Source organism: Carettochelys insculpta, chromosome 9 (assembly GCF_033958435.1).
Source record: "Carettochelys insculpta isolate YL-2023 chromosome 9, ASM3395843v1, whole genome shotgun sequence".
NCBI lineage: Eukaryota > Metazoa > Chordata > Testudines > Carettochelyidae > Carettochelys > Carettochelys insculpta.
This window is the reverse complement of record NC_134145.1, coordinates 65432348-65458248: the sequence shown is the minus strand read 5'-3', so window position 1 is coordinate 65458248 and position 25901 is coordinate 65432348. Positions and strand designations below refer to the sequence as shown.

Sequence of the window (25901 nt, the reverse complement as noted above, 5' to 3'; positions counted from 1 at the left end):
TTGTGGAATCCGTGGTTCGTATCTGAGGTTGTTTCAGTTCAATCAAAAATGGCCTCACCATAAGTTCTTGACAGATGTTCATCCACATCACAGAACTCCCACAGTTTGACATGGTTATAAGCCTCTGTTTGCAGTGGATCTAGCAGATGTGCATTGAATGGTATTACAAGAGCTGTGAAGAAAAGATGTAGATACCTCCTTGACTCTGCCTTGCTTGAGTCTTGTCATTATAAACAATCTTTCAATGCAGTGACACAAAGGAGAGTGTTGAGACTGTAAATCTTGTTTTGGTTAACCTAATACGCGTAAGTTACCTCTTCTGCAATAAATCTTTTTATTTCTCTGTGTTTTGGTGTATTAGGCTGAGCTGGCAGCAACACCTGTAGTTAAAAGTGCTTGACTTTTGCCAGCTTAAATCACGGTTTTCAGATAGCTTTTAGCTGGCTAGATTTTAAGTATTCAAGATGAATTTTTCCATGCTTGCGCTTGGCTTCAAGCCAAATTAAAAAAATAAATAAATAAATAAAAGTTGGTTCAGCCATTTGAAAGGATGAGCTTATGCAACTTTTCCCTGTGTTCAGAAAATACGTCAAGCCATTTAACTGAAAAGTTTTAGCATCTGTGTACTTTGGAGTAGGAGCTTGAAATTTGGCAAGGAGACAGTGCTAGAGTCAGGGTGGTGCTTTTGGCTGACTTCATGAAAATCCAGCCAGCATTGACTTTTATAAAGTGTCATATGCACAGATTCAATAAAGCTTTTTAGAGGCTTGCTGCAAAAATTTCTGAAGATACCATTTGCAGTGAACATATTTCCCGCTCTGTTGGCCTTGATGTGCACAGAGGGCACTTCCATAGTTCTTCGTCTCCTACGTGCTAGGCCCAGGCACAGAACTACACCTTCAGTGAGGATAAAGGTCCAGAAGCAGCAATATGCTCCTTCTTTACTTTTGGTGTAGGAGTTAGTGGAAAACATCCACTAATGGTAAGTGTGAATCCTATGCACTGAATAGTCATTATTGAGCTACCATGCCTTAGCAGCAAGGTGAACATCATTATTGCTAGTTTACAAATGTTGTACAGAAGTAGTGAAGCATCACTTCTGGGGGAGGTGAGAGTAGATTCCTGTCTCTAATGCAACTAATCCAAGTCTCATCCAAAGGCTCACAGTGCAAAATCTGTATACAGTATGCCTGTATATTATGCTGTGAAGAAAAGGAAGAAGAAAGAAATGTCAGAAAATGCCCCGTACCATTCCAACAGCTACTAACACTTGCCTGTTCTGTGTAAAGATCTGCGGCTCCAGAGTTGGGCTGATCAGCCATCAATGGACTCACAAGTAGGAGTGTGACATGAAGACATCCTACTCATTTCCAAGTGACCACCAGGAAGAGAAGGAAGGAAAACTATGCTGTGTGTAACCTTAGACCACACTTTTCTTCAGAGCTAGACATTTCATAGATTTGTGGTTTCCAAGGCCACAAGAGACTACTGTGATTGATTATCTAATCAGAGTTCTTGCGTAACACAGGCTCCTTAAAGAGCCACAGGTTGCCGACTACTGGGTTAGGCTGTTTGACAAGGCAACCGTTACAGCAGCACAGAAGAGGCTGGTGACTGAAAAGCACACACTGGCTTCTCTGCTTAGTGCTCCAGTACTGGCAGGTGACAGTGCTGAGAAACCAGCACAGGGCCAACATGCCAAAAAAAACATACTATCTGCACTGACTCCTGTTCCCCGGTACGGACGGTGCAAGGGGTCCCGCTACCGATGCCTCTGCTGCCATTCATACCATACGCTTTCTCAGAGGACTTATTTGTCAATTCAGTGCCTGGCACAGCTCTGCTGAGTCTTTGCATAATCCAAGGCTGTCTGACACACACTCCAGCTACAGACCTGACAAAGTCCTCAGATTCTCAAGATGACAGACCACTCCAGAAAAGAGCAAAGAAGCACTCTAAACCTTTACATGCACAGCAGTGGCAGAAACAATGGGCTCTACCTTCGGCTCCCAGTTGGGCCTAATGGGGCCCATGGGTGGTATTCGCACACCAGCCTCTCCCACCAGCACTTCCGGTACCTAGCCATAACCCATATCCCAGTATGCAGTCATCTGTTACGTCAGACTTCTCTGACACAGAGGACTGTGACTCTCAGCTTAGAGAGGAAGATCGTTCAGCCACTCTTTATCCATCACGTCTCTTCACCGTCCTCCACAGACTCAATAATTCAGCCTTCCACCTTGACCAACAACTCTAGATCCCTCCAGGATCTATTCAGAAGAATCTTAGATAAACTTGAGATTCCTCTCTCTACCTCAAGGAATAGTAAACACAAAGTAACAAATATTCTACACAACTCCACACAGAATAGACTGGTCCTACCTGTCAATTAAGTGTTGCTGGATCCCGCTAAAATCATCTAGAACACTCCAGCGTCTGTCACACCAACATCAAACAGACTTGAATGCAAATACTATGTAGTGTCAGAAGGCTCAGCCTTCCTCTTCTCTCATCCACCCTCAAATTCTTTAATAGAGGATGCTGTGAACTGGGGGCAGACAGTATAATACCATAGTCAACCCCAGCAACACAGAATGGAAAAGGCTGGATACAATGGGGAAGAAATCATACTCTTCAGCCAGCCTCCAGTTTTGCATTGCCAACTACCCGCATCACATATTTGACAAGCTTAACACCTCTATTGAGGCCATGCCAATCAATAAAATAGACCTATACAAAGACTTCACACCCAAGGGCTCCTTAATTGCAAGATCGGTGTTACAGTCCATCCTAAACACAGCAGACACTGCAGCCAGGTCCTTAGCACTGGCAGTCGTCCTGGCTGCAACTCCAGATTCCCCAAGGTCCAAGCCATTGCTGAATATGAGATGTCCAGTCTCTTTTCAGAAAGCACCAATGAGACGTAGCAGTGCTTCACAGTCAAGGGTCAACTTGCATACCCTGGTCATTCAAACAGCCACTGTAAAGCACAACAACTATATAATTGCAAATATAAACCACCATTTAACAATAGACAGTATTACAATAGCTGATGCCAAAAACAGCCAAGGAAGAGATCGGCATCAAGCCAGTCTCTGACACATCAGGCTCCGGCCTGCCAATTATTTTTAAAGTTTTGGTCAAGAGTCAGGCCCCACACAGACCTGGGCACCATCTTCAGCTCAAGGCTAGCAGCATTCTACCCTGCTTGATGAGCCATCATGACCGATTGCTGGGTCTGAGAAATGGTACAAACTGGTTATGTGACTTCATTCCTCTCCAAACCCCAACCCCATCCTCGTTCCTCTTCAGGGACCCTTCTCACAAGACTTGAAGTAGCACAGAAGTACAATGCCTTCTGCGGCTGTGGTCCATAGAAGAGGTAGCTACTGAGCACAGAGGAAGGGGATTCTACTCCCGATATTTGCTTACACAGAAAACGGGTTGGAGACCCATATTAGACCTCAGGAACCTGAACTTAAAGCATGTACTTTGTCAAATGTTCAGGATGGTAATGCTAGCCATGATTATCCTCACTCTGGAAAGGGGGACTGGCTGTCCACTCTTGATTTCCATGATGCATACTTTCATATAACCGTCCACCCATCACACAGGAGATGCCTCAAACTTGTCATAGAAACCGAACATTATGAGCGCTCCTCTTTGGCCTACGCATAGCACCAGCAGCCTTCTGAAAGGTGTTGACAGTGGTCACCGTGCATCTGAGAACAAAGGGAGTGACCATCTTCCCTTATCTAGACAACTGCTTTATAAGGGTCCAAGCCTCGGCTCAGAACGAAGAAGCAACAACATTCACCATATGTCTGTTATCTAATCTCAGTCTATGCATAAACCTCCAAAAGTGCACCTTCTTGCCAACACCCAGACTGGAATTCATAGGGGCGCTCTGGAACTGTGAGACCACTGTAGCCTCACAGCTTCCACATCTGACGAAGTGGGTCTTTGCCCACGAAAGCTTATGCTCATACATTTCTGTTAGCCTATAAGGTGCCACAGGACCCCTCGTTGCTTTTGCTGATCTTCTGCATAGGCTGCAAATATTACAGGACCTTGTATACAAACTGCAACTCTCTCCTACCGTCACAGCCAGGCAATACCTATGCCTGCTAGGCCACATGGCAGCAGCAATATCAGTTGTGCCACATACACGCCTCTTCATGAGACCTGTGCATGCCTGGCTCAGAGTGATGTTCAGATCACATATACACCCACTGAAAAAAACATTGAGTGTTCCAGTCAAAATGGTGCGCGCAACCTCACAATGTATATTTATGTAGGAGTCCCATTTCACAGGCCCCCTCCAACTATGGGGTTTCCTGGCCATTGACCTGTTTGCCACAGCTCCCAACTCACTCTGCCCCCAGGTTTGCTCCAGGCAGGGATTAGACCACAGTTCACTGGGGGGATGCGTTCAATATCACATGGAATGCTCCTTTAGTGTATGCATTCCCACTGATACACCTCATCCGGACGGTCATGGCCAAGATAAAATGGAATGACACTTGGGTCATATTTACAGTATCCAGATGGCCTAGACAAACCTGGTTCTCTGAACTGATGCCCCTGTGCAGCCATCCTCTGCACTATCTTTCTCCCGTGCCAATGCTCTTGACCCAGCAGAACGGGTCCATACATCACCCAGCCATGGAACACATTTGCCTCCACTTATGGTTCCTGTTTAGTGAACGGAAGTAGGGTTGGTTGTCCTCCCCAGGTCCACTCGATCCTCAAAAACAGCAGGAGGCCTGCAAAGAGAAAGACGTATTCACAAAAATGGCAGCATTTTATAGCCTGCTGTCATGCACAAGCATGTGACCCTACACAAGCAGGGATGCCATATATACCTAGCTGCTTACTACACCTCCAACAAGCAAACTTATCGATAAGCAATGTTAGGGTCCACCTGGCTGCCATATCCACTTTCCACTCGCCAGTGCAAAACTACACAATGTTTACCCATTCCTCCATAAAATGGTTGCCAGTGGGTGTCTGCAACATGTATCCACCAATCAAAAAATGGACACCAGCATGGGACCTTAACCTGGGTCTCAGGGCTCTAATGGGGAAACCATTTGAACACTTGGCCACCTGCTCTTTATTATCTCTCTCCATGAAAGTAGTCTTCCGTGTAGCAATTGGCAGGGAAGGTAGGAGAAATCAGCGCACTCGTGTCCAAACCACCGTACACAATCTTTAAGGACAAGCTGGTCCTATGAAACCACCTCAAATTCCTCCTCAAAGTTCTTACCTCATTCCATTGTAATGAACTGGTGTACTTACCTGTGTTCTTCCCCAAACCATACATGTGCAATAGGGACAGAATCGTGCACACCCTTGATGTCTGCCAAGCATTGGTCTTTTACTTGCAAAAAAACTCAGTCCTTCCGGAGAACAACAGGGTTATTCATTTCCACTGCCGATAGCTCCCATGGCATGCCCATCTCCAAACAGAGACTCTCAAAATGGATTTCCAGCTGCATGAGACTTGCCTATTTTAATGCTCATAGGGAACCCCCACTAGGTATTCAGGCACATTCCACATGTGTGATGGCTGTATCTACAGCCTACCTGCAAGGCATATTCACTGAGGACTTGTGTAGAACAGCCACAAGGGCCTCTGCTCACACATTTACACACGATTATGCCATACAGTAAACCCTCGAGATGCACACAACCAAGTTGCGCATGTCTCGGGTTAACGCAGCTACCGCCCTGACAGGTTTCCTGGTGCCCAGAGTGGTGGGGAGTGGAAACCAGAAGGTAGCCTGGGTCCCCTCCACTTGCAGAGCTGGGAAACTGACCAGGGCAACACCTCTGTATGTGTGTGTGCGTGCATGTGCACACACACCAGGAACCTTAAATCAGGCATTTCTTACCTCCGTGTTAGACTTTGCACGCTGAATGTAGGGTTTTTATGCAATAGGAAAAATTTGGACTGCTACAAATAATGAGGCTAATAAATAGCAAATATTGTATAATTAAGAAATATCTAAAATATTGTCCTTGTCCAATAAGAGTTTGCAGCCGCTAAATTTCAATTAACACACATTAATTGGTAACAGAGAAGTAGCCCTGTTAGTCTGTATTTTAACAAAACAAAACAGCAGTCATGTAGCACTTCAAAGACTAACAAAATGATGTGTTAGGTGATGAGCTTCCGTGGGACAGACCCACTTCTTCAGATCTGGACATTCCACGCCATGTGTCTGTCCCACGGAAGCTCATCACCTCATGCATCATTTTGTTAGTCTATAGAGTACTTCAGTTGAGACTGTTAGGCCGATTGAGACACTTGACATCAATAAAGGACCTGCTAGTGCTATTTAAGAACTTCCCCTCTTGAGTCAAGAGATCCCAGAGGAGGTAGAAAGGCAGAAGTGCTACCAAAGGACTTAAAAGTACAAACACCAACAACCTACAGATGAAAGAAGTGATGAGAGAGCAGAGGGCCATAGGAGAGTATCCCAGGGAATTGAAGCAGTTCTGGGGTTGACGGGAAACACTGTCAACAGCTGTTATCATTAGGGTCCCTGGACTGGAGCTTGGAGAAGGTGGGCCTAGGTTTCCCTTCTGCTGATTAACTGTAGAGACACTTGGAAAGGGAAGACAGATGCCTGCTGAGACAGGAGGCTGAACTGCTACTACTAAGCTTGAAGGAGCAACAGACTGTGGGAATTCTCCCACCAACCCCTTGCTGGCCCATAATGAAAGTGGCTCAGTAGCCTTTGACCCTTGCTTCTACTGAGGGAAGGGGTACATCAAGGGTCATAGTAAGCCTCTGAGGCAAGCTGGGTGGGGAGAGATAGCTCAGTGGTTTGAGCATTGGCCTTGTAAACCAGGGTTATGAGCTTACTCCTTGAGAGACCAGTTAGGGGTCTGGAACAAATAGATTTTAAAAAAATATCAGGCAGGGTGCTTGGTCCTGCCAAGGGGACAGAGGACTGGACTTGATGACCTCTCGAGGTCCTTTCCAGTTTTGTCTCCAGAAAGCACAGCACCCACTGAGATGAGATCAGAGCTTTATCATATCTCATTAAAGGGCAATACTGAGGTGCTACATTCTAGAACTTAATGGGAATGTTTTCAATGTACATAAAGTAGGTTGAAGGGGCAAGAGAAACAAGTACAGAGAACTGGTTTTAATTGACTAGAATCTGTTGAAAGCTACTAATTGGAATTTTCTCATCTTCTACTTAACAAAGTCCAAGAGAAATTGAAAGTTCCCGTTTCATAAATGCTATAGGATACCTAGCACCGTTGACTTTGCAAAGATATATAACTGATTTGCGTAGCTAAGTATACGCCACAGCAAACCTTTTAGGTTTCATGTTATGAGTCTTTTTGTTCAGGGATTCATGCTTTAAAACACTGCCAAATGGATAACTTGCTGGGAGTAGGGCAGGCTCAGAATTAATGAGATCTGGGTTTATGGTTCAGATTTTTAACTTCATCTGCATTGTCAGATGACAAAGAGTATCTGAACTTTCCAAACATCTTACTTAATAAAGAGCTCTTAATGCAACATTTAAAAGGATTGAATTGAAGTATCCTGGGTAATGGTACAGACACTATGGGAGATATTTATTAACTATTAATCCTCAGTTTCCTCTTGGTGGTCTCCCCTTGGAAGTGGTACAGCCCCATGCCTTTGAACCTTCAGCAAGCACTAGAAATGTGGTGATGGTAACAATCTGATACTGGAAGGGAGACAGAGTGGATCTGATCTAACAGGGTTTTTCTTTCTCTGGCTTCTGTGACTCCAAAAAACTTGTGCTCCACATTGTCCAGTTGTGCCCATCACCTTGGATATGGGCAGAATGTCTGTAGTAAATATGGGGAGGTGGAGGTTTTTCAAGAGGCAGAAGCCTTAGGGAATGCATCTGAACTGTAGCTGAGGTGATTTTCAACTTGAGTCTACCAGAAATGGGCCTTTTCCTTAGAGTTTATGTAGTTTAATTGTGGACCTTAGCAGTGGTTAAAGCAGCTTAGCTTAAATTCAATTACTATATATATAGATTCTAAGGCCAGAAAGGGCCATTGTAATCCTGTAAGACATGGCCAGAGAACTGCCCCACAATAATTCCTTCAGCAGAGCTTTTAGAAAATCATCCAATCTTGATTTAAAAGTTGTCAGCGATGGCAACTCAACCATGACCCCTGATTCCAGTGGCTGATTACACCTGTGGTTAATTACACTTGCTGCTAAAATGTAAGACTTATTTTCAGTCTAGCTTCAGTGTCCACCTATATTATACTTTTCTCTGCTAGCATGAGTAGCCCATTCTTAAATATTTGTTCCCCATATAGGTACGTAAAGACTGTGAGCCAAGACACTCTGTAACCTTCTGTTTCTTAAGCTAAATAAGTCTCAAAGGAATAGCTGCGTTAGTCCCTACCTGTAATTACAACAAGGAGTTCTGTGATATTGTAAAGCTTAGCAGATTTACTTGGGCATAAGCTTTCATAGGTGAAAATTACTTATGTCTAATGAAGTGGTTTTTACCCATGAAAGCTGATGCCCAAATAAATCTGTTAGGCTGTTTCTACACAGGCCACTTTCTTTGCATGCTAATACACGGCCTGAAATATGCTAATGAGGCACAGATGCAAATTCCCTGCACCTCATTAGCATAAGGTGGCGTGATTTGGAGTCTGGAAGACTGTTCTTCCAGACTCCAAAACGCTATTTAAAAGCATTCTTTTTTGGGAAGAAGGGGCCTCCGGAAGAAGGACTTCCTTCAGGAATACCACCGGGTGGGGTGGGGGGGCGCTTTTAAATGTCATTTTGGAGTCCGGAAGAACAGTCTTCCAAACTCCAAATCACGCCACCTTATGCTAATGAGGTACAGGGAATTTGCGTCTGTGCCTCATTAGCATATTTCAGGCCGTGTATTAGCATGCCACTTTCAAAGAAAGTGGCCTGTGTAGAAACAGCCTTGGTCTTTAAGATGTCACTAGGTGCCAGGCCCCCTTTGGCTGGCAACCTGTAGGTGTGACTTGTGTTCTTTGAGTGCTTGCTCATTTCTGTCCCATTGTAGGTGTGTTCATTTGCCAACGTTCTCATTTTTTAGGCTAAATAGGTTGAGTTTCTTTACTTTCTCATTATGTTTGGGAGGGGTAGCTCAGTGGTTAGCTTGTTTGCCTTGTAAACCAAAGGGTGTGAGCTCAATCCTTTAGAGGGCCTTCAAGGGTCTGGGGTAGGTTAGGTTTCTTAAAGAAAATATGACACCAATTACCAAAGATTGAACAAAGACTGGGAGTGGCTGGCCAATTACAAAAGCGGTTTCTTCTCCCTTGATGATCACACCTCACATTAGCTACTGATAATGGGCCACATCCTCCCTGACTGAACTGATCTTGTCAACTCTGGTCCTTCTCTTGTCTGGAAATCCCTTCTTTTCATGAGCCTATAAATTTAGACCCTCCTCTGGAACCCAAACTCATGCATCTGACAAAACGGTCTTTGTCCATGAAAGCTTATGTCCCAAAATATCTGTTAGTCTATACAGTGCCACAGGACTTCTTGTTGTTTTTGATAGGGATGGTGATAGGTCCTGCTGTGAGTGCAAGGGACTGGACTTGATGACCTCTCAAGGTCCCTTCCAGTTCTATGAGATGTAATATGTATATCTCCATGCTCAACTGAAAATCTGCCTCACTACCCTCCACCCCCTATCTATTTCAGATTCACTTCTTCCCTGGATAGAATCCCCTGTCTTAAGTATGGTTTACAGTGTGCATTCTAGATGTATGCATTTACATTTACACTTAATAAAATCCATAGCTGCCAAGGTCTCTGCAGTCCCATGAGTGACATTTCTTCACGGAAAACAAAAATCCCAGGTTTCCCTCCTAGAATGGTACCTCCTAAAGCTGAGCGTCCATTTTGTCATTTTCTTCCACCTCCCACTAAGTAGTGTATAGCCTTATTATCAGACTTGGGCATAAACCCTGCTGCTGGATTTGAATCTATGATCACCTGTTGCAGATGTACATTGCGAGGTACTCTGTTTTGTGGGCAGCCTGATTTCATGTGCAGTACAGAGTTCCCTGTTTCATTGTGATTTACTTTTCCCTTTTCAGAGCTCTACAGAGGAGAATGCAGTTTCTCAGCTGATGGCCATGCCAAACAGAAACCCCAGCATCAGGTAAGGCAGAACAAATTCTGTCCTTCTGGACTAGTGGTGTTTAAGTATTCTTTTTGATTATTACCTTACGCTTACCTGTCCTCTCATCCTCCTCTGAATATTCAGTCTCACTGTCATAATTTGCCTCAGACTTCCTCTACATCTAGTGACAAAACTACTGACCCCTCTTAAACTAATGTATTTGAATCTTTCTGTTCACTGTCTCTGGCATATAAAGTGGAGACTCCCTTGTATTATGGCACTATTTTCTTCTCTTTCTGAGGAGTTTCTATCAATGACTCTGAGTCCTTCTCTTGCTCCACTGAGTCCCTGCCTAAGAAGAGAGAACCTTCAGAAAAAAGCATAGAACTGGTCTCAGTGGGAAGTTCGTCCATCAGTCTAGTCTCCAAGCTAGGAAGATGTTTGGAGGACTCTTTGGCTATGTCTACACGGGAGTGCTATTTCAAGATACAAATGTATCCCGAAATAGCAGCTCCACATTAACTACAGTGCAGCCATTTCAAGCATGGTATTCTGTTGCTGGTACCCCTTGTTGTACAGCAGATAATGGAACTTTTGGAATAGCTGCCTATTTTGAACTTCAGTGCTGTTTGAATGGCACCAAGTTCGGAATAAGGAATTTCAAAATAATTTACACAATTTGCATTATACATAGTGCAAATTGTATAAATTATTTTGAAAACAACTCACTGTGTTGGCCTCTGAGAGTATCCAGGTGCTCAAGGTGGAAGGATTTTTTTCCTCTTTGAGAGTGTTCTATGGATTTGCAACATGAAAGAAAAGGTTTTTACGTTAGGGCTAAGAAAACTTAAAATAGGTACATAGCTCTGTCCCCTATTATTTGGTTTGTCATCTCCTGCTGATCTAGCCTGCCCACTCTCCTGTGGAAAAAGGGAAGTTTTCAACATGCCCTCCTTTACAGGATCCAAGAAAGAGACCAAAACCAAACTAATAAAAAGAAAGCATGTTTAATTGGACCAAAAGGTACTACCTCTCCCATCTTGTCAGTGTAATATTCTGGGACCAACACAGCTATCACAACGCTGCATACAAAAAGGAAATATGTTCCTTTTAAGAAGGTCCCCGTACCCAGCCAGCAGAATTTCCGATTTTCTTGTTATAGGAAGCAGGCAGGCTTTCTCCCTTTCCTTTTGGTTGGGGAAGGAGCATTTTCGCAGTTCATAAGGCCCTTATTGTAGGGCCTTGAGTCTGAGTAAGCAACAAGTCTCTAGAACTCATATTAGACTTATTGACTACATTTGTGGTTTGTTGTGAAATATATTCATGAGGCCATATAAGGAAACTCTAGACACTTTTCTTGCTAAAAGCAAACAGTATAGTGCAAAAAAAAAAGTTACTGCATTACTCATTCAGAGAGTGTCAGTTCATTTTAAACAGAAGGGCTATGTCTACACAGAGAGTTTTGTTGACAAAACCTGCAGAGCATCTACACACAATGCATTTTGTTGACAGTCTGTCTACAAAACTCAGCACTTCCACCGACAGCATTCTGTCTCTCCGCAATGAGGAATAAAGCCTCTGTCAACAGTTTCTGTCAATACAAAGGCTGTGTAGATGCTCCAAGGGACCCTCCGCCAACAAACAGGGTTTCCAGTTCACCAGGCAACCCTGTTTGCTGAGCTTCTGGTCAGCCATTCTGTCGAGAGAGGGCCGGGCAGTCTGGCTGCCGTCTGTTGACGGAATAGATTTCTCTTTCTGTATACTTTTTTACATGGATGTGGTCTGACAGAAATTTTGCTGGAAGATTTCTTCCATAGCCAAGGTATGTTCCCTATATTGACCCCAAAACTAGCTATATTTACAATAGACCTAATTACAAGTTTAAAGCACTCTCTACATCACCAAAGACTAATCATCACCAACCAACTTGCTAACTTTTTTTCCCGGTACCATCGTGTGGCCCTTATGTCTTGTTTTTGAATACAGCATTCCAGACTAGTTTGGCCATGGAGGCATTCCTTATTTGTAGCAGCTGTAACATAGGAATGGCCACACTGGGTCAGACCAGCCACAGGTCAGTCTTGTTCAGCATCCTGTCTGCTGACAGCAGCCAATGCCAGATGCTCTATAGGGAATGAACAAAACAGGAAATCATCAAGTGATCCATCCTCTTGTTGTTTACTCCCAGCTTCTTAAAGTCAGAAGCTAAGGACCCAGACAATGAGACTTCATCCCTGACCACCTTGGCTAATAGCTGTTGTCGGACCTGTCTTTCATGAATTTATTTACCTCTTTTTTGAACTGTTTTGCTTTTGGCTTTCACAACATCCCCTGGCAAACTGTGCCATCTGCATCTTTATCCCATTTATGAAGATATACTTTCATCAGCAGGGTAGCTTCCATATACATCCCACCCAGGTCCTTTGCACATGCTGAAATACTTTCTTATAAGCCTCAGGTATTGATGCAAACTTAAGCAGTAATAGCTTTTTTTGAACAGTTTATTGTCTGTTACAACTTTGCCCATCTGGCTATAACTTTGGGACTAAGAAAATGGGTGAGGCAATAGAGCCGATCTACTTGGCTAGCAGTCTTTAGTCTGAGTTGTTGTATAACCCCATAGCAGCCACGGTGGCTTCTGATCCCCTCTTTCCCTCAGCTGCTTTGTCCTGTTTATGGAGCCTGCCTCAGAGAGTGGTCTTAGATTGCACCCAATCTTTTCTTGCCTGTAAGTATCAGGCTGTGGAACCATGCCAGAACACCCAAGGAAGAGATGGAGGAATGAGACCCAGTAGACCAGTGCCTCCTGAGATCTTGAAGATGACGTTTTAAAGAGTCTCTGCTACACTAAAGTCCAAACCTAGCAAAGATGAACAAGGAAGGTCAGAATGGAGGATGGACTTGAAAATGAGTCTAAGGAGACTGTTGTCGTCTTCTTCGAGTGGTCCCCATGGGTGCTCCACAGTAGGTGTCGGGCTCGCCCGGTGCCGCAGATGGGAATTCTTCTAGCAGTTTCCACTGGATCGCACATGCGCTGATGCGCGCTACTCCCTTGCGCACCCTCGGTCATGTGCGCGATCCAGTCCCTGCCAGTTCCTTCTCAACCGCCAACGGCTGCAGACGGAATCTGCTCCGGCTCTAAAGCCTGAGACAGTTAAGATAGTTGTTTTTCCTTGTTAGCTTGTTGTTTTTTCCTATTATAAAAAAAAGAAAAGAAGAAGCAAAAAAAAAAAAAAGCGTACAAAATAGTAGAGTTAAGAGGAGCGGACAAAGAAGGCTGTTTAAGCCGTCCACTACCTTGAAGGCCGTGAATGTTATTTTGGGTTGTGTAATGCACTGATTAGCGGCTAAGTACCCGATTGACAGTAAAGACTCACTGCGATGGCTTCCTCGGGGTTTAAGAAGTGTGAGTCATGCTGCGAGGCTATGCCGGCTTCTGATGGGCACAGTGAGTGTATTCGTTGCCTGTGGGAGTCCCATGTTACCCAGAAGTGTTCGCACTGCACTAAGCTTACAGCCAGGGCCAGGAAGGACAGAGAAATGAGGCTCAAAATGATCTTGTTTGATAAGGCCCTCCAGCCTGAGCCGCCGGAGAAGCCCCACACAGAAAGGCCCTGTGGGTCACATAAAAGGAAGGGAGCATCTTTGACCCCCTCTGTGCAAAAGAAGAAGAAACTCTTGCCGGCTCGATCCTTGCCGGCGGTTCCAGCGAGCAGGACGAGCGGAACGCAGAGCCCTCAGCCGTGGGCTGATGAAAGCGGCAGCGTGGTCACACACGTGGCCGGGGCCAGGCCTCCAACTATGCAGCAGTCAGCACGGAGGGTGCCGCGGGCGCCAACGCGTCAAGCGCCGGAACCAGCGGCGCCAACAGCGCAGGGGGCACCCAGCACGGGGCCCATCGGCGCCGGAGGAAGCTACCCACGGTGCCAAGCGTGGCGCAGACAGCGGGTCCAAGATCCCCGGCACGGGAGGGGGCGGCGCCCACCCTGCAGGCGTGGGGGAAAGCTAGAGCCAAAACCCAGCACCTCAGTCCATCTCCAGACAGGGCTGTGATGCCCTTATCACGCCCCCCCCCCGCCCCGAGATACACACGCCACGTCACCGGACGGCAACTCTGCTGGCCTATTTCGGACCTCCCTCTCCGTTCCTCCAACCACCTTCGCCGTGGCTCAAGCCACCTTCACCCTTTTTGGGCATGGATCCCTATGAGTACTATCACAAACCAGCTTCACCATTATCAGTGTCATCACGGAGATCCCGCTCTCCCAGACATCATGGGTACACTCTCCGATCGTGGTCCAGGTCTGCATCACCAGGCCCTTGTCCATGTTGTTATGGTCGTCCTCATCATACTGAACACCGACATCGGAGGTCTAGATCCAGGGGCAGATCCCCTCCCACTCCTCGCCAATACTCCCATGTACACTCTCGCTCTGGGAGAGGAATGCAGCTGTCCCAGGGGGAATTAGGTCCAGAGTCCCGAGACTTTCCTTTACAGCCCACGAGGGAGCAAGCATACCAGCGAACTCGGGAGCCAGAGGACTTGGGGGAGGTTTATCCCAGCGGTTCCTCCTCATCCTCCCCAGATGAGGCAATTGTCTCTGGGGATGTCTCCCCTCCAGATGACCTTAAACAATTCCAAGAGCTGTTCAAAAGAGTAGCATACACACAGGACATTCAAATAGCAGAGGTACAGGAGAAGCGTCATAAACTCCTGAAAAATTTTAGAACCCTGGCTTCATCTAAAATCGCTATCCCACTGGACGAAGCCATTATGGAGTCAGCCACTAACATACGGCAGACTCCGGCCTCTATTCCGTCTATGAACAAAAGGGCAGATAAGAAATACTTCGTCCCAGCCAAGGGCATGGAATTCCTGTTTAGCCACCCACAACCCAACTCTTTGGTGGTCGAATCGTCCCAGCAGAGGTTGAAGACGTCTCAGTATAAATGAGGGGGGTCGGATAAAGATGCTAAGAAATTAGAGCTGTTCGGCAGGAAGGTCTACTCCTCCTGTACCCTATTATTGAGAATGGCAAACTACACAGCACGTTTATCAAACCATAACTTTGACAATTACTCTAGACTCACCTCTCTCATGGATTCCCTTCCAGAGGACAAGAAGCCAGTGTTAAAGGCGATCGTCCAGGAGGGCTGCGCGGCCTCGTGAATGGGAGTTCAGATTGCCCTGGACGTGGCGGACACAGCGGCATGCGCAACAGCTGCAGCAGTGATAATGCGTAGGGAATCTTGGCTCCAGACGTCTGGTATCCCCAGAGATCTACAGGCGAAGATCATGGATCTTCCCTTTGACAAGCAAAAGCTGTTTGCAGAATCAGCTGACTCAGTGCTCCACTCTAGCAAAGATTCGAGGGCCACACTTAAGACCTTGGGTATCTACACTCCTCCATAGAAGAAAAAGAAATTCTATCTTCAGCAAAGGCGCTACGCTTACCAACCACAGCACGCACAATATCAGCGAGGCTATGACCAAGGGCGCCATCAACAGCAACAGCACTACAGGGCCCCCAGGCGACATTCTCAACAAAGTCGTACAACCTCGGGGCAAACCCAGAGGCAGCAAGTTTGATGGGTATGTCGAGGACTGCACTATCAATACCATCACTCAGTGCCACTCTCACCTCATGTTCCATCATCGCCTCAAACCGTTCCATTCCCAATGGCAAAAGATCACAACATACAAATGGGTGCTGGAAATTATAGCCACGGGTTACACGATCCCCTTCCAGTCACTACCACTGACAAAACCTCCCGCCCGGCCTCCTCTCAGGGACCCTTCTCACGAGGCGAGGCTGAAGCAGGAGGTGAATCACCTCATGTTCATAGGGGCGGTGGAAGGAGTGCCGGAACAATTCCAAGGGAAAGGTTTTTTACTCACGCTACTTCCTAACAGAGAAGAAAACAGGAGGCTGGAGGCCGTTTTTGGACCTACGGGGCCTCAACCGATACTTGCCCAAGCAGCGCTTCCGGATGATTACAGTTGCCTCCATACTTACGGCACTGGACGATGGAGACTGGTTTGCAGCTCTCGACTTACAAGACGCTTATTTTCATATAACAATCCACCCAGCACACAGACGCTTCCTCCATTTCACGGTTGGCGGGGAACACTTCCAATACAGGGTTCTTCCGTTTGGCTTATCCTCGGCACCCAGAGTCTTTACCAAAACCCTGGCAGTGGTATCAGCTTACCTGCACAGGCAGGGCGTGTTTATCTTTCCATATCTGGACGACTGCCTACTGAAGGGGGCCTCAAAGGCAGAGGTCCTACACATGATATGCATCACCGCAAACACGTTTACTTCACTGGGCCTAGTTATCAACCTTGCAAAATCAAAAACCGAACCCACGCAAGTTATAGAGTTCATAGGGGCGCGCATAAACTCTATCACATCAAGAGTATACCTGCCCGATGCCCGCTTCTGCACCGTCAAATCCTTGGTGCAAGTCATGATGTACAGCCCCGCAGTGCCGGTCCTAACGTGCCTGCAACTGTTGGGGCACATGGCGGCTGCCACGTTTGTGGTACAGAATGCCAGGTTACACGTGCAAAGCCTGCAGCATTGGCTGACGAGTGTTTACAAACTGGCATCCCATACTGTCCACAGGGTAGTATCGCCCACAACGGAGGTAAGGAAGTCACTAGCGTGTTGGGCAGATCCCAAGAACCTGCTAGTGGGAGTGCCCTTCCACCAACCACAAATTTCCATTTTTCTTACAACCGACGCCTCCCACATAGGATGGAGAGTGCACATTGGCAGCAAGGTGACGCAAGGGCTATGGTACCCTGCGGAACAGACACTGCACATAAATATACTGGAGCTCAGAGCAGTGTTCAATGCGTGCAGACATTTTCAGAAATACCTGCACGGCAAAGTAGTCGGGATCAATACCAACAATACCTCCACCATGTTCTACATCAATCGACAAGGAGGGGAACGGTCCCGTGCGCCATGCTCAGAAGCAGTCCAATTGTGGAATTGGTGCATTGCCAACAACATAACATTGAAAGCCTCTTACTTGCCGGCCGCCCACAACGTGAAGGCAGATCAACTGAGCAGACGCTTTGCACTCACGCACGAATGGCAGATCCGCTCCGACCTGCTACGAAGCATATTTCGTACCCGGGGGTTTCCCCAGGTCAATTTGTTTGCCACCCAGCGCAACAAGAAGTGCCCTCAGTACTGCTCCAGAGCAGGAATAGGGCGGAGGTCCTTGAGGAACGCCTTCATGATCTCATGGAAGGGCCCTCTACTCTACGCGTTTCCCCCCATAACACTTATCTACAAGGTTCTGCAGAAAGCCAGAAGGGAGAGAGCTCGCATGATACTCATAGTTCCAACTTGGGACCGACAACAATGGTTTCCCTTGCTTCTGCACATGTCAGATCGTCCACCGCTCCCCCTACCGGTAGCGCCGGACTTACTCACACAGGCTCAGGGGTCCATAGTGCACCCGCCACCCTCAGGGACTACGCCTACAAGCATGGTTAATCCACGGCTCAGCGCATTAGAGAGCACGTGTGCGGAGGGAGTAAGACAAGTCTTAGAGTGTAGCCAAAGGACCTCCACCAGGAGGACTTACGAGCAGAAATGGGCACGCTTTGCCGCCTGGTGCTCTGCCAAACAGTTAGCTCCTCTTGACATTCCTATAACTGTAATTCTAGAATACCTGCTGGACCTCAAACGAGAAGGGCTCTCTCTATCCTCGCTAAAGGTCCACCTTGCAGCTATATCAGCTTTTCGGCACTAAGAGGAAGGGCCCACTGTATTTGCCCATCCTATCGTCACAAGGTTCTTGAAGGGGCTGGTAAACCTGTACCCTCCTCGAAAACTACTACCACTGTCGTGGAGTTTGGACTTGGTACTCCACACGCTATCGGGACCACCCTTCGAACCGTTAGCCACAGTACCCCTCCGACTACTTACCATGAAAATGACCTTCCTTCTTGCGATTACGTAAGCCCGCAGGGTGAGCGAGCTTGCAGCAGTGATGGCAACGCCGCCCTGCACAGTATTCTCAAAGGAGGCAGTGATCTTACGGTTACACTCAGCCTTCGTTCCGAAAGTTTCCTCGGAGTTCCACATTAACGAACCAATAGTATTACCCTCGTTTTACCCGAAACCTCACAGCTCCAGCAAGGAGGCGCGCCTGCATCTTCTAGATGTGAGGAGGGCGTTGGCCTTTTACATAGACAGAACTAAGTCCTTCTGGAAAACGGACAGGCTTCTGGTGTCTCTCGCTCCCAGGTCGAAAGGGGAAGGCCTCTCTTCCCAGAGAATTTCAAAGCACATTGTGTCCTGTATAAAACTGTGCTACGAGCTTCGAAAGACCCCTTTGCTAGCCCCGCCAAGGGCTCACTCCACCAGAGCGGTGGTGGCATCAACGGCCTTCTTCAAGGCTATCGCGTTGAAAGACATTTGCAGAGCGGCAACTTGGTCATCCTACGACACCTTCACCAAGCATTACGCCCTGCATCGGGTGTTCGATGAGGATACCCGTCTGTCAACAGCAGTCCTCTCGGGGGCAAGCTGCACATGAATTGAGTACCCACCTCCTTACTTGGGGTTACTGCTGGGTAGTCACCTACTGTGGAGCACCCATGGGGACCACTCGAAGAAGAAAGAGAAGTTACTCACTTGTAGTAACAATGGTTCTTCGAGATGTGTCCCCGTGGGTGCTCCACTACCCGCCCATCCTCCCCGCTTCGGATCTCTGTCCAGTGTTTTTTCAGGAGCATCCGAGGTGGTTGGTCAAGGAACTGGCGGGGACCGGATTGCTCACATGACCGAGGGCACGCAAGGGAGTAGCGCACATCAGCGCATGCGCGATCCAGTGGAAACTGCTAGAAGAATTCCAATCTGCGGCGCCGGGCAAGCCCGACACCTACTGTGGAGCACCCACGGGGACACATCTCGAAGAACCATCGTTACTACAAGTGAGTAACTTCTCTTTTTCCTTGCATTCCTATTTTTGAAGCAGGATCCATCTGAATGAGGAGAACCAACTCTAAACTGATGATGTGAAAAACAGGCTACCAAGTTCTATCAGTTCCCCTAAGATAGACAAGACTTTACAAATTCCTTACACAGTAGACACAGGCCTATTTTCCTGAACGCCAAACCAATAGACACATTAAAGTATCCCTCACAAAAATGTATGAAGCTTCAGCTATCATCCTTCAAGGTGTGCTCAAGGCCATTTGGCATAGACCAATTATTAGACTGAATCTAATGATGCAGTGTTTCCTAAGTTTATTTGGCAATGGAACCCTTTTAAACTAGAAAGAACTTTGCAGAACCCCATTCACAGGGTCAACCCCCTCCTCAGCCCCTACAAACCCTACCCCCCATCTCCAAGCTTTACCCGCCTCAGCCCCCAAATCTGCCCCTCCACCCCCAACACACACACACACACACACATCCCCAGGCTTAACTCCTCTCAGCCCTGTACCCCCCCTCCCCGCAACACACGCGCACACATCTCCAGGCTTAACTCCTCTCAACTCCAAACCTGCCCCCGGAACTAACCTGTCGATGGCTCTGGCTGGGGCGCCTAAGCTGGACATCAAGTGTGCCCAGTGGAAGGAAGGCTGGTGTGGAGGTGTTCCACTGGCAGGGGTGAGCTGCTCAGATAGTGGGGCAAGCGAGGGGCTCTCTACAGCTCCCTGCCCTACCACTGCTGAAATAGTGGAACTAAATTTAATTGGTTTAATGGCCGGATCCCTCCAGCAGCCGTTAAACCAATTAAATTTAGTTATACTGTTTCAGTGGCAGCAGGGCAGGGAGCCACAGAGGAGTAAGCAGTGACAGAATCTGGAGCCGCAAATGACTCCTTAAGAACCACATGCAGCTCTGGAGCTGCAATGAAATTTTCACTTCACAGAATGCCATTTGGGAAACAGTGTAATAATGAGTCACATCTGTCTTTCACAAGATCACCTTGGCAGCTTCTTATACATGAGAGCTTCCATGGATGCTCTTCGATGCTGAGCCAGAGTGGTGGTCAGTTGCTAGGAGGAAGTTCTTGCTTTGTATCTGGTAGCAAACTGACCAAGAAATGCAGGCCTTTTTTTGTGGAGGCCTTGCCAGCTACCTTTTACCGTGGTCCTGACACTTCCAGGAGATGTGAAGGTGGGGATAAATGTAAGAGTCACAGCAGTTCTATAAAGTGATTGTGCTCAGAAATTGCAAGATCCCAAAGAGCAAGTTTTCCTTCTCTCCCAAGCCTTTAAAACCTGGATCCAATGACCCATACTCAATGAAATAAAGCATTCTTTGCAGCTGGGGCAATAAGAGAGAAGATGAGACATTTCTCCTTGCTCAGTTTCATTGTATTTGGTTTGCTCCAGAAGGACAGCCTATGGGAACTGTAACATAGCTGAAGTCTCTCTACAGATATGTGAAGATCCTGCCAGTTCCTGGCATGGAATGATGGATGCCTTGGATGTGGATGGCCATATGGGTTTCCTGCCTATCCAGATCAGGAACTTTCTTTGTAGGTTTCTCCATTCATGCTGTCATGGATGACTTTCCTCCTGACTCATGGGAGTCTGTCCTCCTCACTCATATTGAAAGCAGTGATGCTGAAAAGGACTGTATAGTCACGGTGGGAACAATGTGAATATGAGCTCACCCTGACATACTGTGGCTTAAAAACTAACTTGATCACAGAGTAAATGTCAGACAGTGGAAGGAGGCAATTTTTATCTCTGTCTAGAATGTGGATGAGAGGAGTAGTGACATACTCCATTCTCACTTTAAAAAGGAAGTTGTCAAATTGTAAAGGGTTCGCAGAAGAGCCATAATGATAATTCCAGGTCTGGAAAACCTGCATTATATTGAGACACTGAAAAAAGTTTTTCAGCTTGCTCCAGTGAAGGCTAAGAGGTGACCTGATGAGCATCTGTAAGTATATTCAGAGGGGTACAGATATGAGATAATAGAGGTCTTTATAGGTTTCCCCCTTCTTCTACCATGTACTGGTAAAGGGTGTACTTATACAGTCAGCACATATACCAATTTATGTGACTGATCTTCCCTTCATGACATAGCTTTGTTATAAATAAAGCCACCTTGTACAGTGCTGATGGCCTGCAAGAACTGAGCATGTTAGATAGTAAAAAGAAATGCTGCTTTCCCCCAAATGTAAGGTCTGATCAGTAAAAGTAATGTGCAGGTTCCAAAAATTCCAAGGTTCTTGGCATTTGGATATAAATGTAATAGTGTGTTTCAGTAATACGGTAGTCCATTACAGGGATCTACAACCAAAATAGCAAAAAGAGCTGCCATTTTTTTCAAATTTGGTTACAAAATCAATACTTCAAGAGCTGCAATGCATGGGAAAACGAGACAGTCCTTAATATGTAACATCAAACCATACTTTTTGTAGCCCCTGAGGAAATGAGGAAAAGAAAGACGCTGAGCCTGGGGATAGGCTTTTAAGCAGGAAAGACCAATGTTCTCATCAACCCTCTACACCAGTATTTCCTGCGGAACCAAGCACCTCCAGCCTGTCCTCCTCCTCCTCCCCCTCCTGCTGTAATCTAATACCATCGACTTGGCAGAGCAGTTGCACCATCTCTGTTGCTGCGTGCTTCTCTCTCAAAGTGCTGGGAAAGGATGTTTTCACAGAGCAGCACACAGTGTTCCCACGGCATTTGATTGCTCAAAGAGTCACATGCAGCTTGAGTGCACATACCCCTGGACTTCTGTTGTGTTCCAGGGTCGGCAACCTGCCAGTGGAACGGGGAGCCCACCTGGGCAGCTCTATGGCCAGGCCTTGCCTGCGGGACTCTTGTCAAGAGGGCTTTTAGAAAGCCACAGAGGAATCAGTGGCAACAGTATGCGGAGCCACAAATGACTCGTTCAAGAGCTGCATGTGGTTCTGGAGCTGAAGGTTGCTGACCCCTGTCCATTACTGTAGCAGTGGGTAACTTTTTGCCTCCTATCTGTAGACTTCTTTTGGCAAAGTGCTTTCCTTTTCTCATTTTGAACTCTCATATACTGAAAGGCCAGAGGCTGACCCCCTAGGCTATTTGGAATGTGACATCTCTACTAGTGTGGTTTCATGGAAAACCTCTGCCAGTAGACACTTGGAATGGTCTTATGATCCCCAATGCATCTTGGATCAGAGAGGTTGGCCTAGAGTCTGAAGAGTGTTTTTTCTATTTCTGATCTAGATGTAGCATGTTTTATGGATAACTGTTGAACCTGTTTATTTTGAGGATACATTTTCTCTCTTTGAGTGTTTTAATGTATAATAAGTTGGACGTGCCTTTAATAAGGTAAGACTGATAATGTCTCAGTACTAGAGTCATGATTCTGCTGTCCTGACGCTTATTGCTATTTGGTGGTATTTGGTTACGTTTTCATTCCAGGTAAAAGGGGGACCACCCTCTTTATAGTTTAAAAGGGCACCACGTCTTGCTCCTAGTTCCTGTGGCAGTCCAGCCTTCTGCCCCTATGAAGAACATTTCTGTAGTCTCGTTTAAAAAAAACAACATATCCTATCTTACATGGGAAATGATCCCCATGAACTTTGAATGTCATATGTCATGCCCACATCAGTTTCTTACCACCTAATCTTTAGCCAGCCCTTATGGGACAGAATGGGATCCTCCTGGGCTTCGGAGTTGCAGTACTACTTTTCCAAAAATACTGAGCTAGCCTCAGGAGTTAGTGCTACAAGCACCCCAGCAGGAAGGCATTTTGTCATGTTTTTGCCCTGAACTGCAGAAGTAAGTTCGCTTCAGAAATATAAAATAAAACTAACCTATTGCTTCTGTAACACTTTGAACTGGGTCAATAAACAGAGTGCCATTATCTGAAAATCCAAGATGCTGGTATTTGGTTAGAGTGTGGTACTGCTTTTGTCCCAGTTTGCTATGGTATGACCACAGCAAATGCTGTAAGGAGGTGGAATACCACTAAAGCAAAATTTCTTGAAAGATAATAGTTATGCTGAAATCCAAATAATAGTATAAGTCCCTCAAATGAGATAACATCTTGGTTAATTAAGACGAACTGGGCAAAAATTTTGATAGCAATGTATCATAAGAATTTCTCCCTAGACCATACAAACAGTAAGGCAGCGCTGTGAGAGTCAGGCAAGCAGGTATTTTTCGCTCAGAATATTTTAAACATGCTGAAGAGATCTCTCACCCCAACATCGTATGTAAAACCAGACTTACAGAAGAGTAAGTAGCTAGGATTCCGAAGTTCTATTCTGATTCTCACCTCTGACTTATTCTTAGTGCCCTATTTTCAATAGAGATGCATCCAGCAGCCCTTACCATATGCCCGTGTGCTCATGCTCTGTCACACAAATTCAGGAAGACAATGGAAAGTGCTGCATGCTGAGCTTTTTTAAAATCTGATCCTTAAAGATGGCATCTCACTTAAGGTTGTTAACTTCCCTCTATTTCAGCAGGAGCGCAGGGAACGAGCTGCAGATCTATTATACCTCTCCAAGAAGTTATCAGGACTTCTTTGAAGCTATTCGCAGAAGGGGGGATACATTCTATGTGGTATCATTTCGTAGGGTAAGTGCAATACATTCAGTATTGAATTGGGCAGTAGTAAAGATCGTGATGGTTCAGGGTTTGGCCTTTGAGTTAGGGAAGGAGTGCTAATCAGTTCACAGTTGAAGTTTTTTAAGTCTGAATTGTTTTTTTCAAAGTCCCTTTGCTTTACTGGAAACAAACCAATTGATCTGAAATGTTACATGCCACAATTCATTCCAGGACAGACATTGTCTGGGATCAATCGGAAAAGGAGTTTCATAATACACTTGGTATTTTTTTTCCCCCTTGCTGCTCCCTTTTCTACCGACGTGTTCTAAACTGTTTTGGTTACTATAGACCCTAGTTCGTGTGGAAGTTTCACTTCTTCTCCAAGTGTCCTTATTGAGTGGAAGTGTCTTTCATTGAATTTCAGGAGGTGCTTGTAACAATTATGTAATGGTCATTAATGAGATGAACTTATGTGATGGATGGATATGGCTATTTTACAGCTTCTAGTTCTCAGCGTGTCACAGCCAGAGTGTGGTTAGTCTAGTGTGGCTGACATGGTGTACTTCCCTAGTTTAGACTTTTTCAGGAACGTTGTAGGGTGGCATTTTCAAGTGGAACTCCAAACGTCCTATGGGTCTTGGGAAAACTGCAGCATTGTTTTAATGTTTTTTGGATAAAGCAAATAATGGATTTTTTTTCGTTCTTAAATGTTGGTTATATTTCTTGTCTGACCGTTACTGAATAAATTTTAGGTATAAACTTAGCCCAAAGGATAACTTGTATTGTGTCAGTGCAGGAAGGTTTTCTCTCTTTTGATGAGTGCCAGTAAATCAATAGAATGGAGTTTGAATGTGGAGTGCACTAGAACAGAATTGTGCTGTTGCTAACCACTGATCCTGTCCCTGACTCATGCTGCTTGTTTACTTGTTAAGTATCTTTCTTAAGCTTTCTTTTTCTTAAAAAGCTATATGTTTGAGATCAGACTGACTGACTGCTCTGCATTTCAGCTGTTGATGTATGTAATTAGGTGGCGAAGGAATTACTACCCTTGTAAATAAACTCAAAAGGCACCATTTCTGCGTTTTTTGTTGGGCTTGTGTTTTGGAAAGGCCAAGACTAATCACTGCTGATTTTCTTGGTGGTTAACATTCACAAATGCCTGGGTGCACATAACAAAATTTATCCCCAAAATGGATCAAAAAAAATCTACACATGGCTAGAAAAGATTAGAGGGAACATTTGTGGCCACCAACTTGAATCTTCAGTTGGAGCAGCAGGAAGAACTTGAAGATACCTTTTTTGGGGTGCTGGGATAGGAAGCCCTGGCCTTGGTGGCCTTACCCCTCCACGATGGGGTGACCAAAATAGCCAATGCCCTATGGTATACCCCCTCCTCTGTCCCCCCCATCCCCACTTCCAAGTGGGCAGAACATAAATACTCCATCCCTGCCAAAGGGCATCAGTACATTTTACTCTGACCCTGCCCCCCACAATTCCTGGGGGTGGAGACCATCAACCACTGTGAATGGCAAGGTCAGAAAGGAACAACCCCAAAAAATTAAGACTCAGACTCAACTTATTTGAGCATAAACTTTATTCATCCTCCAGCTCCATGCAGTAAGTCACCAGGTCCTCATAGCCCACGACGATATCAACATGTGAGAGGCTCTCTCAGGACTACAGCTGAACGTGGAGGTTACCTCCCATATCACTGTCTCTAGAAAAGTAGTGTCTGGCTGCTTCCCAAACCCACAGCAACCATACAACACATTCTCATAGCTTCATATACAGGGGTGCCAACAAACTTGCTGGACCCTTGGCTGAGGTGGGGGTGATGCTCTGTGCTCCTGGAAGGGCCAGAGTCTTGGGTAGAAGGGCCAGAGCTGGGGGCACCAGGCCTCACACTCAGTGCTGCCCCCCTCACAGTGCCCTGTTAGCAATTTGCAGGGCTTGGGGAGGCATCTGGAAACCTTTTGAATCACTGGGCCCCCAGGGTAGTTGCTCCCTTTGCCAGTCCATCTGGCCCTACCCTTTATGGGTGGGCTTGTTCATATGCATTAATGATATACAGATGTGTATGCAGCAGTGGGTTTCAGATGGCCATAACCTCATCCTTGATAATGTACATGGCATGCTTTAGACCAGTGGTGTCCAAAAGAAAGTTAACGATTGCAGCTAGGTGCCACACCTCGAGCCAGGTACTCTTCTCCCCCTACCCCCAGCCAGGCACCCTCCCT

General features: G+C 46.2%; 1 protein-coding gene across 3 annotated transcripts in view; it reads left to right on the top strand.

The window, feature by feature from the left end:
* The window catches only part of ATF6 (activating transcription factor 6), a 153503-nt gene that overhangs the window by 62193 nt on the left and 65409 nt on the right, over positions 1 to 25901 (top strand). For 2 of the 3 annotated variants that reach the window (XM_075002222.1, XM_075002221.1), the window contains exons 13-14: positions 10105 to 10169; positions 23580 to 23694. In XM_075002222.1, the coding sequence (XP_074858323.1) occupies positions 10105 to 10169; positions 23580 to 23694 (180 nt within the window). The remainder of the gene's footprint in view (positions 1 to 10104; positions 10170 to 23579; positions 23695 to 25901) is intronic. The other variant, XM_075002223.1, reaches the window with a different exon arrangement.